The sequence below is a fragment of the Oncorhynchus nerka genome, linkage group LG9b, assembly GCF_034236695.1.
Source record: "Oncorhynchus nerka isolate Pitt River linkage group LG9b, Oner_Uvic_2.0, whole genome shotgun sequence".
NCBI lineage: Eukaryota > Metazoa > Chordata > Actinopteri > Salmoniformes > Salmonidae > Oncorhynchus > Oncorhynchus nerka.
In genome coordinates, this window is record NC_088424.1 from 40,731,828 (window position 1) to 40,751,181 (window position 19,354).

At 44.5% G+C, this 19,354-nt stretch overlaps 1 protein-coding gene across 4 annotated transcripts in view; it reads left to right on the plus strand.

The window, feature by feature from the left end:
• The first annotated feature begins 2,255 nt into the window (after positions 1-2,255).
• The window catches only part of LOC115126330 (AP-1 complex subunit sigma-3-like), a 48,115-nt gene continuing 31,016 nt past the window's right edge, over positions 2,256-19,354 (plus strand). The window contains exons 1-2 of one of the 4 annotated variants that reach the window (XM_065013693.1): positions 2,256-2,427; positions 11,434-11,612. In XM_065013693.1, coding sequence (XP_064869765.1) covers positions 11,434-11,612 — 179 coding nt within the window. In that variant the 5' untranslated portion in view covers positions 2,256-2,427. Of the gene's footprint in view, positions 2,428-2,752; positions 2,855-11,433; positions 11,613-19,354 lie in introns of those variants that run through there. The other 3 variants (XM_065013694.1, XM_065013696.1, XM_065013695.1) reach the window with 3 other exon arrangements.

The window sequence follows — 19,354 nt, forward strand, 5'->3', positions numbered from 1 at the left end:
GCAACGTTTTGGTAATGTAGTACCTTTTTTTAACCAGATACATGTGTAGCCTATGACAGCAGCGTAGAGAGGGAGGGATTAACTTGTGTAGCCTATGACAGCAGCGTAGAGACAGGGGGAGGGTTTCATTTGTGTAGCTTTTGACAGCAGCATAGAGAGGGAGGGTTTAATTTGTGGAGGGTTTAACTTGTGTAGCTAATGACAGCAGCATAGAGAGGCAGGGGGAGGGTTTAACTTGTGTAGCCTATGACAGGAGCATAGAGAGGCAGGGGGAGGGTTTAACTTGTGTAGCCTATGACAGCAGCATAGAGAGGCAGGGGGAGGGTTTAATTTGTGTAGCCTATGACAGCAGCGTAGAAAGGCAGGGGGAGGGTTTAACTTGTGTAGCCTAAGACAGCAGCATAGAGAGGCAGGGGGAGGGTTTAACTTGTGTAGCCTATGACAGCAGCATAGAGAGGCAGGGGGAGGGTTTAACTTGTGTAGCCTAAGACAGCAGCATAGAGAGGCAGTGTGGGTTTTTCTTCTTGACCAGTCTCTGGTCTCATACCTTTATTTGCTGGGTCAGCTGTTGTGTGACACCTTTATAGAATGGGTCAGCTGCTGTGTGACACCTTTATAGAATTTGTCAGCTGTTGTGTGACACCTTTATAGAATGGGTGAGCTGCTGTGTGACACCTTTATAGAATGGGTGAGCTGCTGTGTGACACCTTTATAGAATGGGTGAGCTGCTGTGTGACACCTTTATAGAATGGGTCAGCTGCTGTGTGACACCTTTATAGAATGGGTGAGCTGCTGTGTGACACCTTTATAGAATTTGTCAGCTGCTGTGTGACACCTTTATAGAATGGGTGAGCTGCTGTCTGACACCTTTATAGAATGGGTCAGCTGTTGTGTGACACCTTTATAGAATGGGTCAGCTGCTGTGTGACACCTTTATAGAATTTGTCAGCTGCTGTGTGACACCTTTATAGAATGGGTGAGCTGCTGTGTGACACCTTTATAGAATGGGTCAGCTGTTGTGTGACACCTTTATAGAATGGGTCAGCTGCTGTGTGACACCTTTATAGAATGGGTGAGCTGCTGTGTGACACCTTTATAGAATGGGTCAGCTGCTGTGTGACACCTTTATAGAATGGGTCAGCTGCTGTGTGACACCTTTATAGAATGGGTCAGCTGCTGTGTGACACCTTTATAGAATGGGTCAGCTGCTGTCTGACACCTTTATAGAATGGGTCAGCTGCTGTGTGACACCTTTATAGAATGGGTCAGCTGCTGTGTGACTGAAGGAGAAACCAACCTCACATGACAAGGCACTTCGTCTGTCAATGGGACTATTGTAATGTGAGTTAAAACTGGGGTTGTGTATGTCTGGTAGTGCCATACGGTGATCTAAATGAATATATAGCCTACAGTGAGAGTAGTAGCCTGACAATTACAGATGATCATAAACAGACAAATATTTCATCATGATCTTGAAACGAGGACCAGCATAGAATACTCTCACACATAGGTTAGTGTTAACACTTTGACTTTGCAAACAGTTTCTGCACCCTCAATAACCTTCTAATTTCCCCACAAAACAAAATACAACACATTTACAGTATGTATGTCAACATTTTGCAAATAACTGACCTTGTGAATTCCTATGAGAAACCAGACGATATTGCAATAGAAAGACACGGCTTTTCATGTTCAAGTGTTCTGCTCAGTGTGGCCAATTTAGCGACATTAGGTGATGACGTCATTTAGCGACTTCTAGGACAGCCAATAGCTACTTTCCTTACTGAGGAGTTGGCAACACTGGCTTTTGCTCTCTAAAACCAGCTGAGTTGTGGCCAGGCAAAACGCGACAGGAAAAAAAGCAGCGTGCCTACTAGTTCATTTGTTTTGTGTAGTGCTGCCCCCTCAAGTCTTTTCCAAGAACAAGAGGTGCACAGGCCTCTGAAACACCATGTCAGGTGACACGTTCATTCATTGATTCTTTAGGCTACTTTTTTAATGTCTTGGGGAACGCCTGCACATGAACAGTTTATGAAGGCTAAAACAACGAAGCAATACTGCTTAATAACCTTTAGCCTCCCACTCAGTAGCCACACTGGCAATGCTTTTTTAAAACATTTTTAATTGAGCTAATTTTGTATCAGTATGCTAATACGCCTAGCCTGGTACAGTAGCCACCTCCGGTACAGTATTGAACAGGTGTAAAGCTCACATCCAATCCAGAAAAGAGGGCTGGTGACGTAGGGGCTAATCCCCACAGGCTCCAGAAGGGAGGAGTTGTACCCGTTCAGCTCGGAGGTCAGCGAGCGTTCTGGAGGAACAACGACAGATATGCGCCCTGTCAGTTGTCAGACAGGCTGTGCGAGGTGAAACTATTTTACTAACTTTTATTTACTAAAAACGATCCCCCCAAAAATCCTCAAAGTGGTGAGTTTTTTTCGTTTTTTTCCGGTGCATGACGCGCTGTTCTAATTTAGTATTGAGTCAGACTATTCTGACAGTCACTAGACTGTACCTGTACATTAGCTGCCAGGTGTTTGTTTAGGATTTCTGAGTCCGTTTCAACTGTATATTTGTCATTTATCGTTTGCCCTCCCTATACACTATACATATATTGATTATAAATACATCGTTTATTCTAAATGTTTGATGGGCTTTGAATGGGTACGCTACAGTATCTCTGCGGAAGGGACAAGTCGGAAGTAAGGGGTATTTCCCTCCTGCGGAACATATTCCGTCACTTGTCGCTTGGCAGGTGACTCTGCACAGCCCCGGTGACAGTGGCAACCTGGGATATGTTTATACAGTTTAGGCGTCATAGCCTATTTGGGACTGCATTGCCCTTTCAATAACTGTAAGTAGTGTTTTCATAAAGTATTCATACCCCTTGACTTATTCCACATTTGTTGTGTTACAGCCTGAATTCAAAATGGATTAAATATTTGTTTTCTCTCACCCATCTACACACGATACTCCATAATGACAAAGTGAAAACATGTTTTTAGACATTTTAGTAAATGAATTGATAATTAAATATGGAAAAACCCCATTTATATAAGTAACACACCCCTGAGTCAATACATGTTAGAATCACATTCTGCAGTGATTACAGCTGTGATTCTTTCTGGATAACTCTGAGAGCTTTGCACACCTGTATTGTACACAAAAAAATCACATTGGTTGTTGATCATTGCCAGACAGCCATTTTCAAGTCTTGCCATAGATTTTCAAACCGATTTAAATCATAACTAGGCCAAAGTTATTTCGGTAAGCAACTCCAATGTATATTTGTCCTTGTGTTTTAGGTTATTGTCCTGCTGAATGATGAATGTGTCTCACAGTGTCTGGTGGAAAGCAGACTGAACCAAGTTTTCTGCTGGGATTTTGCTTGCGCTATATTCTGTTTTATTTTTATCAACAAACAAAAAACCTCCCTAGTCCTTGCCGCTGACAAGCATGATGCAGCCACCACCATGCTTGAAATATGAATTGGTACTCAGTGGTGTGTTGAATAACATAACGCTTTGTATTCAGGGCATAAAGTTAATTTCTTTGCAATTTTTTTTTGCAGTTTAACTTTTTTAGTTCCTTATTGTAAACAGGATGCATGTTTTGGAATATGTATATTCTGTACAGGCTAACTTCTTTTCACTCTGTCATTTAGGTTAGTATTGTGGAGTAACTACAATGTTGTTGATCCATCCTCAGTTTTCTCCTATCACAGCCGTTAATCCAAATCTAATTTTATTGGTCACAAACACGTGATTTGCAGATGTTATTGCCGGTGTAGCTAAATGCTTGTGCTTCTAGCTCTGACAGAGCAGTAAAATCTAACAAGTAATATCTAACAAATTACCCAACAAATACCCAATACACACAAATCTAAGTAGGAATGAATTTAGAATATATACATTTGGATGAGCGATGTCAGAGCGGAACGAACTAAGATACAGAAAAATAGTATAGGAAACAGTATACACATATAAGATGAGTAATGCAAGATATGTTTGCATTATTAAGTGAATGAGATACTATAGAATAGTATAGGAAACAGTATACACATATAAGATGAGTAATGCAAGATATGTTTGCATTATTAAGTGAATGACATACTATAGAATAGTATAGGAAACAGTATATACATATGAGATGAGTAATGCAAGATATTTTTGCATTATTAAGTGAATGAGATACTATAAAATAGTATAGGAAACAGTATATACATATAAGATGAGTAATGCAAGATATGTTTGCATTATTAAGTGAATGAGATACTATAGAATAGTATAGGAAACAGTATATACATATAAGATGAGTAATGCAAGATATGTTTGCATTATTAAGTGAATGAGATACTATAGAATAGTATAGGAAACAGTATATACATATAAGATGAGTAATGCAAGATATGTTTGCATTATTAAGTGAATGAGATACTATAGAATAGTATATACATATAAGATGAGTAATGCAAGATATGTTTGCATTATTAAGTGAATGAGATACTATAAAATAGTATAGGAAACAGTATACAGTGGGGCAAAAAAGTATTTAGTCAGCCACCAATTGTGCAAGTTCTCCCACTTAAAAAGATGAGAGAGGCCGGTAATTTTCATCATAGGTACACTCCAACTAAGACAGACAAAATGAGAAGAAAAAAATCCAGAAAATCACATTGTAGGATTTTTAATTTAATTATTTGCAAATTATGGTGGAAAATAAGTATTTGGTCACCTACAAACAAGCAAGATTTCTGGCTCACAGACCTGTAACTTCTTCTTTAAGAGGCTCCTCTGTCCTCCACTCGTTACCTGTATTAATGGCACCTGTTTGAACTTGTTTTCAGTATAAAAGACACCTGTCCACAAACTCAAACAGTCACACTCCAAACTCCACTATGGCCAAGACCAAAGAGCTGTTAAAGGACACCAGAAACAAAATTGTAGACTTGCACCAGGCTGGGAAGACTGAATCTGCAATAGGTAAGCAGCTTGGTTTGAAGAAATCAACTGTGGGAGCAATTATTAGGAAATGCAAGACATACAAAACCACTGATAATCTCCCTCGATCTGGGGCTCCACGCAAGATCTCACCCCATGGGGTCAAAATGATCACAAGAACGGTGAACAAAAATCCCAGAACCACACGGGGGACCTAGTGAAAGACCTGCAGAGAGCTGGGACAAAAGTAACAAAGCCTACCATCAGTAACACACTACGCCGCCAGGGACTCAAATCCTGCAGTGCCAGACGTATCCCCCTGCTTAAGCCAGTACATGTACAGGCCCGTCTGAAGTTTGCTAGAGAGCATTTGGATGATCCAGAAGAAGATTGGGAGAATGTCATATGGTCAGATGAAACCAAAATATAACTTTTTGGTAAAAAATTATTGAGATAAACTTTTGTTATTGACCAAATACTTATTTTCCACCATAATTTGAAAATAAATTCATTAAAAATCCTACAATGTGATTTTCTGGATTTTTGGGGCAAAAAAGTATTTAGTCAGCCACCAATTGTGCATGTTCTCCCACTTAAAAAGATGAGAGAGGCCTGTAATTTCCATCATAGGTACACTTCAACTATGACAGACAAAATGAGATATATCGTATATACAGTGTCTTATGCATTCTAAATTACCGCCTATTTGGAAAAGGAAAATGCAATAAATATTTACTCTAAGCTGCGCTTCGGTAGGTTGGTGGTAGATGGAAGGCCATGTTGCCAAACCGAGTCCTTTGTCCTTTGAAGAAAGTCTCTGGTGGTCAATTGCATACGTTGTAGTAACGTAGTTGTGTGATAGACGTGATACTCTGTCTGTTCCTTCCTAACCCTCGTTTGCAGTTGCTGTTGCTAACTCAATGGCTAGGAGGTATCACTTCTGTAGTGAATAAGAGTTCAAAGTTCATACCATTCGCAACCAAAGCTCACGCTGAAGTTGGCTTCGTTCTGTAGTTATTATCTGAACCATTTTGACATAGGACCGTCGTCCTCACATCCTTGGAACAGGAGGTTATATTGTCGTCAAGGCTTTATATAGGAAGGGAGAAGAGGGCGTGTTTGAAAAGTTTTATAGCCCATGTCCCTTCACAGGGCGGGCCACTGATTGAGCAGAGCCCGAACCTTATGAAAACCCAAATCTCACATTTTAGAAGCTAAAATCACATTTCATCCCATCACGAATGATTTCATATTCAAACATTTAAATTGAACAACAATTCCATGTGAATCCGATAACTCTGATGTGTAGACTTTCCACTGTAGAGTTTGTCATCTTATCATTGATGAGAATGTCTCAGATGACAACCGAACTGACATCATATTCATTAAGTACTACTGCATATGTTCCTTTGGTCGGATTACCAGAATATAGTTCATTTCCCCCCACCTTCTGATGTTCCCAGAATCCCTATGTTAACCAAGGGGGTTTGCAAATGTAACATCAGTAGGGTAGAGAGAGGAAAAAGGGGGGAAGAGGTATTTATGACTGTCATAACCCTACCCCCAGGCCAACGTCATGACACCTGTATATACATTTGAAGTCGGAAGTTTACATACACCTTAGCCAAATACATTTAAACTCAGTTTTTCACAATTCTTGACATTTAATCAGAGTAAAAATTCCCTGTTTTAGGTTAGTTAGGATCCCCACTTTATTTTAAGATTGTGAAATGTCAGAATAATAGCAGAGAGAATTATTTAGTTTTGCTTTAATTTATTTCATCACATTCCCAGTGGGTCAGAAATGTACATACACTCAATTAGTATTTGGTAGCATTGCCTTTAAATTGTTTGACTTGGGTCAAAGGTTTCAGGTAGCCTTACACAAGCTTCCCACAATACATTTGGTGAATTTTGGCCCATTCCTCCTGACAGAGCTGGTGTAACTGAGTCAGGTTTGTAGGCCTCCTTGCTTGCACACGCTTTTTCAGTTCTGCCCACAAATTTTCTATGTGATTGAAGTCAGGGCATTGTGATTGCCATTTCAATACCTTGACTTTGTTGTCCTTAAGCCACTTTGCCACAACTTTGGAAGTATGCTTGGGGTCATTGTCCATTTGGAAGACCCATTTGTGACCAAGCTTTAACTTCCTGACTTCAATATATCCTCATAATTTTCAACATCATGTTGCCATCTATTTTGTGAAGTGCACCAGTCCCTCTGGCAGCAAAGCACCCCCACAACATGATGCTGCCACCCCCGCGCTTCACGGTTGGGATGGTGATCTTCGGCTTGCAAGCATCCCCCTTTTTACTCCGAACATAATGATGGTCATTTTGGCCAAATAGTTCTGTTTTGTTTCATCAGACCAGAGCGCATTTCTCCAAAAAGTACGATCTTTGTCCCCATGTGCAGTTGCAAATGGTAGTCTGACTTTTTTTATGGCTGTTTTGGAGCAGTGGCTTCTTCCTTGCTGAGCGGCCTTTAAGGTCATGTCGATATAGGACTTGTTTTACTGTGGATATAGATACTTTTGTACCTGTTTCCTCCAGCACCTTCACAAGGTCCTTTGCTGTTGTTCTGGGATTGATTTGCACTTTTCGCACTAAAGTATGTTCATCTCTAGAAGACAGAACCCATCTCCTTCCTAAGCGGTATGACGGCTGTGTGGTTCCATGGTGTTTATACTTGCGTACTATTGTTTGTACAGATGAACGTGGTACCTTCAGGCGTTTGGAAATTGCTCCCAAGGATGAACCAGAGTTGTGGAGGTCTACAATAATTTTTTCTGAGGTCTTGGCTGATTTCTTTAGATTTTCCCATGATGTCAAGCAAAGAGGCACTGAATTTATATAGCTCCACATTGATCTGGTACTGGTACACCCTGTATATAGCTCCACAGTGATCTGGTACTCCCTGTATATCGCTCCACATTGATCTGGTACTGGTACTCCCTGTATATAGCTCCACAGTGATCTGGTACTCCCTGTATATAGCTCCACAGTGATCTGGTACTCCCTGTATATAGCTCCACATTGATCTGGTACTGGTACTCCCTGTATATAGCTCCACAGTGATCTGGTACTGGTACTCCCTGTATATAGCTCCACATTGATCTGGTACTGGTACTCCCTGTATATAGCTCCACAGTGATCTGGTACTCCCTGTATATCGCTCCACATTGATCTGGTACTGGTACTCCCTGTATATAGCTCCACAGTGATCTGGTACTCCCTGTATATAGCTCCACAGTGATCTGGTACTCCCTGTATATCGCTCCACATTGATCTGGTACTGGTACTCCCTGTATATAGCTCCACTTTGATCTGGTGCAAATCAAATTTGATTGGATCTTTATCTTTGTAGTGACTGGGTGTATTGATACACCATCCAAAGTGTAATTAATAACTTCACCATGCACAAAGCCATATTCAATGTTTGATTTATTTTGACCCATCTACCAATAGGTGCCCATCTTTGTGAGGCATTGGAAAACCTCCCTGGTCTTTGTGGTTGAATCTGTGTTGTAAATTCACAGCTCAACAGAGGGCCCTTACAGATACATGTGTTGGGTACAGAGATGAGGTAGTCATTCAAAAAACATGTTACACTATTATAGAGTCCATGCAACTTATTATGTGACTTGTTCAGCATATTTAGGCCATAACAAATGGGTTCAATACTTATTGATTCAAAGACATTTCAGATTTACATGTTTAATACATTTTTTTAAGTTTGTAAAAACATAATTCCGCTTTGACATGTTGGGGTATATTGTGTAGTCCAGTGACACACAGTCTCAATTTGATCCATTTTCATTTCAGGCTGTAACACAACAACATGTGGAAACAATCAAGGGGTGTGAATACTTTCTGAATGCCCTGTACGTCTCCCTGAATTTAGAAAGGTATAACGTTTTAATAGCAGAACTTCTAATCCTATGTTATTTATATATCCTCGTCTCTGTCCTACTGTCAGACCAACGATGCCTCAAGTCCCTGAAATATCAATGGCTTTGCTGCCATTCATTAACAACTATACACATCTGCAGTGCAAGGTTAAGAAGGAAACACATTTATGTTAAGTTAATTCATTTCTATATTGTGTATTCTGTATGGCTTTGCTGGCCAACGAATGGCTTTGCTGGCGTCGCCGGCTCAGTTTAACAGTTGACAACAATAGATGTCCTCAGAGAAAGCTTGTCCAGCTGTGGTCCTCTGAAGTCAACAATAGCAGGAAGATGAAACCAGAGATCCCTTGGCCCCATTGGCTTAGTTCTAATGAATATCAAATTGGACATCCAGCTGAACAAAGCAAGGAAACACACTCTCTAAACAGCACTAGCACGTCTCTTGAGTTCTCTTGGAAGCAAAACAGTATTACTAAATGAAAGAGGTTGGGTACAGGGGAGTAATGATTACATCTCCTCAGTTTTACATGTAATCCGATTACAAAAACACTGTCACTGTAATCAGAATCAAAATAAAGAAAAACCTTTGAATGAGTAGGTGTGTCCAAGCTGGTACTATATACTGTACTATACAGTTGAAGTCAGAAGTTTACATGCACTTAGGTTGGAGTCATTAAAACTTGTTTTTCTACCACTCCACAAATTTCTTGTAAACAAACTATAGTTTTGGTATGTCGGTTAGGACATCTACTTTGTGCTTAACACGTCATTTTTCCAACAATTGTTTACAGACAGATTATTTCACTTATAATTCACTGTATCACAATTCCAGTGGGTCAGAAGTTTACATACACTATGTTGACTGCCTTTAAACAGCTTGGAAAATTCCAGAAAATGATGTCATGCTTTAGAAGCTTCTGATGGGTTAATTGACATAATTTGAGTCAATTGGAGGTGTACCTGTGGATGTATTTCAAGGCCTACCTTCAAACTCAGTGCCTCTTTGCTTGACATCATGGGAAAATCAAAAGAAATCAGCCAAGACCTCAGTTAAAAAACAAGTCTGGTTCATCCTTGGGAGGAATTTCCAAGCGCCTGAAGGTACCACGTTCATCTGTACAAACAATAGTACGCAAGTATAAACACCATGGGACCACGCAGCCGTCACACCACTCAGAAAGGCGATTTCTCCTAGAGATGAACGTACTTTGGTGCGAAAAGTGCAAATCAATCCCAGAACAACAGCAAAGGACTTTGCTGGAGGAAACCGGTACAAAAGTATCTATATCCACAGTAAAACGAGTCCTATATCGACATAACCTGAAAGGCCGCTCAGCAAGGAAGAAGCCACTGCTCCAAAACAGCCATAAAAAAAGCCAGACTACGTTTTGCAACTGCACATGGGGACAAAAATCGTAGTTTTTGGAGAAATGTCCTCTGGTCCGATGAAACAAAACTAGAACTGTTTGGCCATAATGACCATCGTTATGTTTGAAGGAAAAAGGGGGAGGCTTGCAAGCTGAAGGACACCATCCCAACCGTGAAGCACGGGGGTGGTAGCATCATGTTGTGGGGGTGCTTTGCTGCAGGAGGGACTGGTGCACATCACAATGGCAACATGAGGAAGGAAAATGATGTGGATATATTGAAGCAACATCTCAAGACATCAGTCAGGAAATTAAAGCTTGGTCGGAAATGGGTCTTACAAATGGACAATGACCCCAAGCATAGTTCCAAAGTTGTGGCAAAATTGCTTAAGGACAACAAAGTCAAGGTATTGAAATGGCCATCACAAAGCCCTGACCTCAATCTTATAGAAAGTCTGTTGGCAGAACTGAAAAAGCGTGTGTAAGTGTAACAGTATAACTTTAGACCGTCCCTTCGCCCATACCCGGGCTCGAACCAGGGACCCTCTGTACATATCATCAACAGTCACCCTCGAAGCATCGTTACCCATCGCTCCACAAAAGCCGCGGCCCTTGCAGAGCAAGGGGAACCACTACTTCAAGGTCTCAGAGCAAGTGACGTCACCGATTGAAACACTATTTAGCGCGAACACCGCTAACTAGCTAGCCATTTCACATCGGTTACACAAGGAGGCCTACAAACCTGACTCAGTTACACCAGCTCTGTCAGGAGGAATTGGCCAAAATTCACCCAACTTATTTTGGAAGGCTACCAAATACTAATTGAGTGTATGTAAACTTCTGACCCACTGGGAATGTGATGAAACAAATAAAAGCTGAAATAAATCATTCTCTCTACTATTATTCTGACATTTCACAATCTTTCACAAGTAAAGTGGGGATCCTAACTGACCTAAGACATAGAATTTCTACTAGGAATAAATGTCAGTAATTCTGAAAAACTGAGTTTAAATTTATTTGGCTAAGGTGTATGTAAACTTCTGACTTCAACTGTGTACAGTACCAGTCAACAGTTTGGACACACCTACTCATTCCAGGGTTTTCACCCAACTACCTGAATGAAGGTTTGAAAGATAAATATTGGAACCCAGCGTTCTGCCCTATATTTTTCTCTCCTCTCTGCATGTCCTCTACTAACCCATCTCGCCCTTTTAGATGCGTTTCCTGCTCCTCTTCAGTCGCCAGGGCAAGCTCCGTCTCCAGAAGTGGTTCACGCCCATCCCAGAGCGAGAGAAGAAGAAGATCACCAGGGACATGACCACCATGGTGTTGGCACGGAAACCACGCTCCTGCAACTTCCTGCACTGGAAAGACCTAAAGATTGTCTACAAGAGGTGAGGAGGGGTGGAAAGGGAGGAATGACCTGAAAATCATCTACAAGAAGTGGGGAGGGGAGGAAGTGAAGAGGAGAACTCTTATTTGCTTACTATTTATCTCAGGTTGCATGTCAAAATCAAAGTATTCAAGTGGTTTCCTCTTCTTCATATTAAATGACCCCAGCCCTATTACCCCCTTCCCCCCCACTCTCTAACTGTAATGTTGTATTGCCCTATTACCCCCTTCCCCCCCACTCTCTAACTGTAATGTTGTATTGCCCTATTACCCCCCCCCCCACTCTCTAACTGTAATGCTGTATTGCCCTGTTACGCCCCCACTCTCTAACTGTAATGTTGTATTGCCCTGTAACCCCCCACCACTCTCTGACTGTAATGTTGTATTGCCCTGTTACGCCCCCACCACTCTCTAACTGTAATGTTGTATTGCCCTGTTACCCCCCCCACCACTCTCTTCTAACTGTAATGCTGTATTGTCCTGTTACCCCCCACCACCACCACTCTCTAACTGTAATGTTGTATTGTCCTGTTACCCCCCACCACTCTCTAACTGTAATGTTGTATTGCCCTGATACCCCCCCACCACCACTCTCTAACTGTAATGTTGTATTGTCCTGTTACCCCCCACCACTCTCTAACTGTAATGTTGTATTGCCCTGTTACCCCCCACCACTCTCTAACTGTAATGCTGTATTGCCCTGTTACCCCCCCACCACTCTCTAACTGTAATGCTGTATTGCCCTGTTACCCCCCCACCACTCTCTAACTGTAATGCTGTATTGCCCTGTTACCCCCCACCACCACTCTCTAACTGTAATGCTGTATTGCCCTGTTACCCCCCCCCCCCCACCACCACTCTCTGACTGTAATACTGTATTGCCCTGTTACACCCCCCACTCTCTAACTGTAATGCTGTATTGCCCTGTTACCCCCCCACCACTCTCTGACTGTAATGTTGTATTGCCGTGTTACCCCCCACTCTCTAACTGTAATGCTGTATTGCCCTGTTACCCCCCACTCTCTAACTGTAATGTTGTATTGCCCTGTTACCCCCCCCACTCTCTAACTGTAATGCTGTATTGCCCTGTTACCCCCCCCACCACTCTCTAACTGTAATGCTGTATTGCCCTGTTACCCCCCACTCTCTAACTGTAATGCTGTATTGCCCTGTTACCCCCCCCACCACTCTCTAACTGTAATGCTGTATTGCCCTGTTACCCCCCCACTCTCTAACTATAATGCTGTATTGCCCTGCTACCCCCCACCACCACTCTCTGACTGTAATGTTGTATTGCCCTGTTACCCCCACCACCACTCTCTGACTGTAATGCTGTATTGCCCTGCTACCCCCCCACCACCACTCTCTGACTGTAATGTTGTATTGCCCTGTTATCCCCCCCACCACCACTCTCTGACTGTAATGCTGTATTGCCCTGTTACCCCCCCCACTCTCTAACTGTAATGCTGTATTGCCCTGTTACCCCCCCCACCATTCTCTAACTGTAAAGTTGTATTGCCCTGTTACCCCCCCACCACTCTCTAACTGTAATGCTGTATTGCCCTGTTACCCTCCCCCACTCTCTAACTGTAATGCTGTATTGCCCTGTTACCCCCACCACTCTCTAACTGTAACTGTAATGCTGTATTTTCCTGTTACCCCCCCCACCCCACTCTCTAACTGTAACTGTAATGCTGTATTGACCTGTTACCCCCCACCACTCTCTAACTGTAATGCTGTATTGCCCTGTTATCCCCCCACTCTCTAACTGTAATGTTGTATTGCCCTGTTACCCCCCCCACCACCACTCTCTGACTGTAATGCTGTATTGCCCTGTTACCCCCCCCACCACCACTCTCTGACTGTAATGTTGTATTGCCCTGGTACAACCCCCCACCACTCTCTAACTGTAATGTTGTATTGCCCTGTTACCCCCCACCACCACTCTCTGACTGTAATGTTGTATTGTCCTGTTACCCCCCCACCACTCTCTAACTGTAATGTTGTATTGTCCTGTTACCCCCCCCCCCACCACTCTCTAACTGTAATGTTGTATTGTCCTGTTACCCCCCACCACTCTCTAACTGTAATGTTGTATTGCCCTGTTACCCCCCACCACTCTCTAACTGTAATGCTGTATTGCCCTGTTACCCCCCCCACCACTCTCTAACTGTAATGCTGTATTGCCCTGTTACCCCCCACCACCACTCTCTAACTGTAATGCTGTATTGCCCTGTTACCCCCCACCACCACTCTCTAACTGTAATGCTGTATTGCCCCCCCCCCACCACTCTCTAACTGTAATGCTGTATTGCCCTGTTACCCCCCCACCCACCACTCTCTGGCTGTAATGTTGTATTGCCGTGTTACCCCCCACTCTCTAACTGTAATGCTGTATTGCCCTGTTACCCCCCCACCCACTCTCTTCTAACTGTAATGCTGTATTGTCCTGTTACCCCCCCCCACCACCACCACTCTCACCACTCTCTGACTGTAATGTTGTATTGCCCTGTTACCCCCCACACTCTCTAACTGTAATGTTGTATTGCCCTGTTACCCCCCCACCACCACTCTCTGACTGTAATGCTGTATTGCCCTGTTACCCCCCACCATTCTCTAACTGTAAAGTTGTATTGCCCTGTTACCCCCCCCCCACCACTCTCTAACTGTAATGCTGTATTGCCCTGTTACCCCCCCCACTCTCTAACTGTAATGCTGTATTGCCCTGTTACCCCCCCACCACTCTCTAACTGTAACTGTAATGCTGTATTTTCCTGTTACCCCCCACTCTCTAACTGTAATGCTGTATTGCCCTGTTACCCCCCCCCCCCACTCTCTAACTGTAATGTTGTATTGCCCTGTTACCCCCCCACCACCACTCTCTGACTGTAATGCTGTATTGCCCTGTTACCCCCCACTCTCTAACTGTAATGCTGTATTGCCCTGTTACCCCCACCACCACTCTCTGACTGTAATGTTGTATTGCCCTGGTACAACCCCCCACCACTCTCTAACTGTAATGTTGTATTGCCCTGTTACCCCCCCCACCACTCTCTGACTGTAATGTTGTATTGTCCTGTTACCCCCCCACCACTCTCTAACTGTAATGTTGTATTGCCCTGTTACCCCCCACCACCACTCTCTAAATGTAATGTTGTATTGTCCTGTTACCCCCACCACTCTCTAACTGTAATGTTGTATTGCCCTGTTACCCCCCCCACCACTCTCTAACTGTAATGTTGTATTGCCCTGTTACCCCCCACCACCACTCTCTAACTGTAATACTGTATTGCCCTGTTACCCCCCACCACCACTCTCTAACTGTAATGCTGTATTGCCCTGTTACCCCCCACCACCACTCTCTAACTGTAATGCTATATTGCCCTGGTACCCCCCCCCACCACTCTCTAACTGTAATGCTGTATTGCCCTGTTACCCCCCCCACCCACCACTCTCTGGCTGTAATGTTGTATTGCCCTGTTACCCCCCACCACTGTCTAACTGTAATGTTGTATTGCCCTGTTACCCCCCCACCACCACTCTCTAACTGTAATACTGTATTGCCCTGTTACCCCCACCACCACTCTCTAACTGTAATGCTGTATTGCCCTGTTACCCCCCCCACCACCACTCTCTAACTGTAATGCTATATTGCCCTGGTACCCCCACTCTCTAACTGTAATGCTGTATTGCCCTGTTACCCCCACTCTCTAACTGTAATGTTGTATTGCCCTGTAACCCCCCACCACTCTCTGACTGTAATGTTGTATTGCCCTGTTACCCCCCACCACTCTTCTAACTGTAATGTTGTATTGTCCTGTTACCCCCCACCACCACCACTCTCACCACTCTCTGACTGTAATGTTGTATTGCCCTGTTACCCCCCCCACACTCTCTAACTGTAATGTTGTATTGCCCTGTTACCCCCACCACCACTCTCTAACTGTAATGTTGTATTGCCCTGTTACCCCCCCCACCATTCTCTAACTGTAATGTTGTATTGCCCTGTTACCCCCCCCCACCACTCTCTAACTGTAATGCTGTATTGCCCTGTTACCCTCCCCCACTCTCTAACTGTAATGCTGTATTGCCCTGTTACCCCCCACCACTCTCTAACTGTAACTGTAATGTTGTATTTTCCTGTTACCCCCCCCCCCACTCTCTAACTGTAATGCTGTATTGCCCTGTTACCCCCCACCACTCTCTAACTGTAATGTTGTATTGCCCTGTTACCCCCCCACCACCACTCTCTGACTGTAATGCTGTATTGCCCTGTTACCCCCCCCACCCACTCTAACTGTAATGCTGTATTGCCCTGTTACCCCCCCACCACCACTCTCTGACTGTAATGTTGTATTGCCCTGGTACACCCCCACCACTCTCTAACTGTAATGTTGTATTGCCCTGTTACCCCCCCACCACCACTCTCTGACTGTAATGTTGTATTGTCCTGTTACCCCCCCACCACTCTCTAACTGTAATGTTGTATTGCCCTGTTACCCCCCACCACCTCTCTAACTGTAATGTTGTATTGTCCTGTTACCCCCCACCACTCTCTAACTGTAATGTTGTATTGCCCTGTTACCCCCCACCACTCTCTAACTGTAATGTTGTATTGCCCTGTTACCCCCCCACCACCACTCTCTAACTGTAATACTGTATTGCCCTGTTACCCCCCACCACCACTCTCTAACTGTAATGCTGTATTGCCCTGTTACCCCCACCACCACTCTCTAACTGTAATGCTATATTGCCCTGGTACCCCCCCCACCACTCTCTAACTGTAATGCTGTATTGCCCTGTTACCCCCCCACCCACCACTCTCTGACTGTAATGTTGTATTGCCCTGTTACCCCCCCCACCACTGTCTAACTGTAATGTTGTATTGCCCTGTTACCCCCCCCCCACCACCACTCTCTAACTGTAATACTGTATTGCCCTGTTACCCCCCCACCACCACTCTCTAACTGTAATGCTGTATTGCCCTGTTACCCCCCACCACCACTCTCTAACTGTAATGCTGTATTGCCCTGTTACCCCCCCCACTCTCTAACTGTAATGCTGTATTGCCCTGTTACCCCCCCCACTCTCTAACTGTAATGTTGTATTGCCCTGTAACCCCCCCACCACTCTCTAACTGTAATGTTGTATTGCCCTGTTACCCCCCCCCACTCTCTAACTGTAATGTTGTATTGCCCTGTTACCCCCCCCCCACCACTCTCTTCTAACTGTAATGCTGTATTGTCCTGTTACCCCCCACCACCACCACTCTCTAACTGTAATGTTGTATTGTCCTGTTACCCCCACCACTCTCTAACTGTAATGTTGTATTGCCCTGATACCCCCCCACCACCACTCTCTAACTGTAATGTTGTATTGTCCTGTTACCCCCCCCACCACCACCACCACTCTCTAACTGTAATGTTGTATTGCCCTGTTACCCCCCCACCACCACTCTCTGACTGTAATGTTGTATTGCCCTGTTACCCCCCACCACTCTCTAACTGTAATGTTGTATTGCCCTGTTACCCCCCCCCCCCACCACTCTCTAACTGTAATGCTGTATTGCCCTGTTACCCCCCCCACCACTCTCTAACTGTAATGCTGTATTGCCCTGTTACCCCCCACCACCACTCTCTAACTGTAATGCTGTATTGCCCTGTTACCCCCCCACCACTCTCTGACTGTAATCTAACTGTAACTGTAATGCTGTATTGCCCTGTTACCCCCCACCACTCTCTAACTGTAATGTTGTATTGCCCCCCCACACTCTCTAACTGTAATGCTGTATTGCCCTGTTACCCCCCCCACTCTCTAACTGTAATGTTGTATTGCCCTGTTACCCCCCCACCACTCTAACTGTAATGCTGTATTGCCCTGTTACCCCCCCACCACTCTCTAACTGTAATGCTGTATTGCCCTGTTACCCCCCACTCTCTAACTGTAATGCTGTATTGCCCTGTTACTCCCCCCCCACCACTCTCTAACTGTAATGCTGTATTGCCCTGTTACCCCCCCACTCTCTAACTGTAATGCTGTATTGCCCTGTTACCCCCCCCACCACCACTCTCTGACTGTAATGTTGTATTGCCCTGTTACCCCCCCCCACCACCACTCTCTGACTGTAATGCTGTATTGCCCTGCTACCCCCCCACCACCACTCTCTGACTGTAATGTTGTATTGCCCTGTTATCCCCCCCCCACCACCACTCTGACTGTAATGCTGTATTGCCCTGTTACCCCCCCCACTCTCTAACTGTAATGTTGTATTGCCCTGTTACCCCCCCACCATTCTCTAACTGTAATGTTGTATTGCCCTGTTACCCCCCCACCACTCTCTAACTGTAATGCTGTATTGCCCTGTTACCCCCCCACCACTCTAACTGTAACTGTAATGCTGTATTTTCCTGTTACCCCCCCCACCTCTAACTGTAACTGTAATGCTGTATTGACCTGTTACCCCCCCCACCACTCTCTAACTGTAATGCTGTATTGCCCTGTTATCCCCCCCACTCTCTAACTGTAATGTTGTATTGCCCTGTTACCCCCCCCACCACCACTCTCTGACTGTAATGCTGTATTGCCCTGTTACCCCCCACCACCACTCTCTGACTGTAATGTTGTATTGCCCTGTTACCCCCCCACCACTCTCTAACTGTAATGTTGTATTGCCCTGTTACCCCCCCCCACCACCACTCTCTGACTGTAATGTTGTATTGTCCTGTTACCCCCCCACCACTCTCTAACTGTAATGTTGTATTGCCCTGTTATCCCCCCACCACCACTCTCTAACTGTAATGTTGTATTGTCCTGTTACCCCCCACCACTCTCTAACTGTAATGTTGTATTGCCCTGTTACCCCCCACCACTCTCTAACTGTAATGCTGTATTGCCCTGTTACCCCCCCCCACCACTTCTAACTGTAATGCTGTATTGCCCTGTTACCCCCCCACCACCACTCTCTAACTGTAATGCTGTATTGCCCTGTTACCCCCCCCACCACCACTCTAACTGTAATGCTGTATTGCCCTGTTACCCCCCCCCCACCACTCTCTAACTGTAATGTTGTACTGTTACCCCCCACTCTCTAACTGTAATGCTGTATTGCCCTGTTACCCCCCACCACTCTTCTAACTGTAATGCTGTATTGCCCTGTTACCCCCCCACCCCACCACCACCACTCTAACTGTAATGTTGTATTGCCCTGTTACCCCCCCCACCACTCTCTAACTGTAATGTTGTATTGCCCTGTTACCCCCCACCACTCTAACTGTAATGCTGTATTGCCCTGTTACCCTCCCCCACTCTCTAACTGTAATGCTGTATTGCCCTGTTATCCCCCCCACCACACTCTAACTGTAACTGTAATGCTGTATTGCCCTGTTACCCCCCCACTCTCTAACTGTAATGCTGTATTGCCCTGTTACCCCCCCCACTCTCTAACTGTAATGTTGTATTGCCCTGTTACCCCCCACCACCACTCTCTGACTGTAATGTTGTATTGCCCTGTTACCCCCCACTCTCTAACTGTAATGCTGTATTGCCCTGTTACTCCCCCCACCACCACTCTCTAACTGTAATGTTGTATTGTCCTGTTACAACCCCACCACTCTCTAACTGTAATGTTGTATTGCCCTGTTACCCCCCACCACCACTCTCTAACTGTAATGTTGTATTGTCCTGTTACCCCCCCACCACTCTCTAACTGTAATGTTGTATTGCCCTGTTACCCCCCCACCACCAC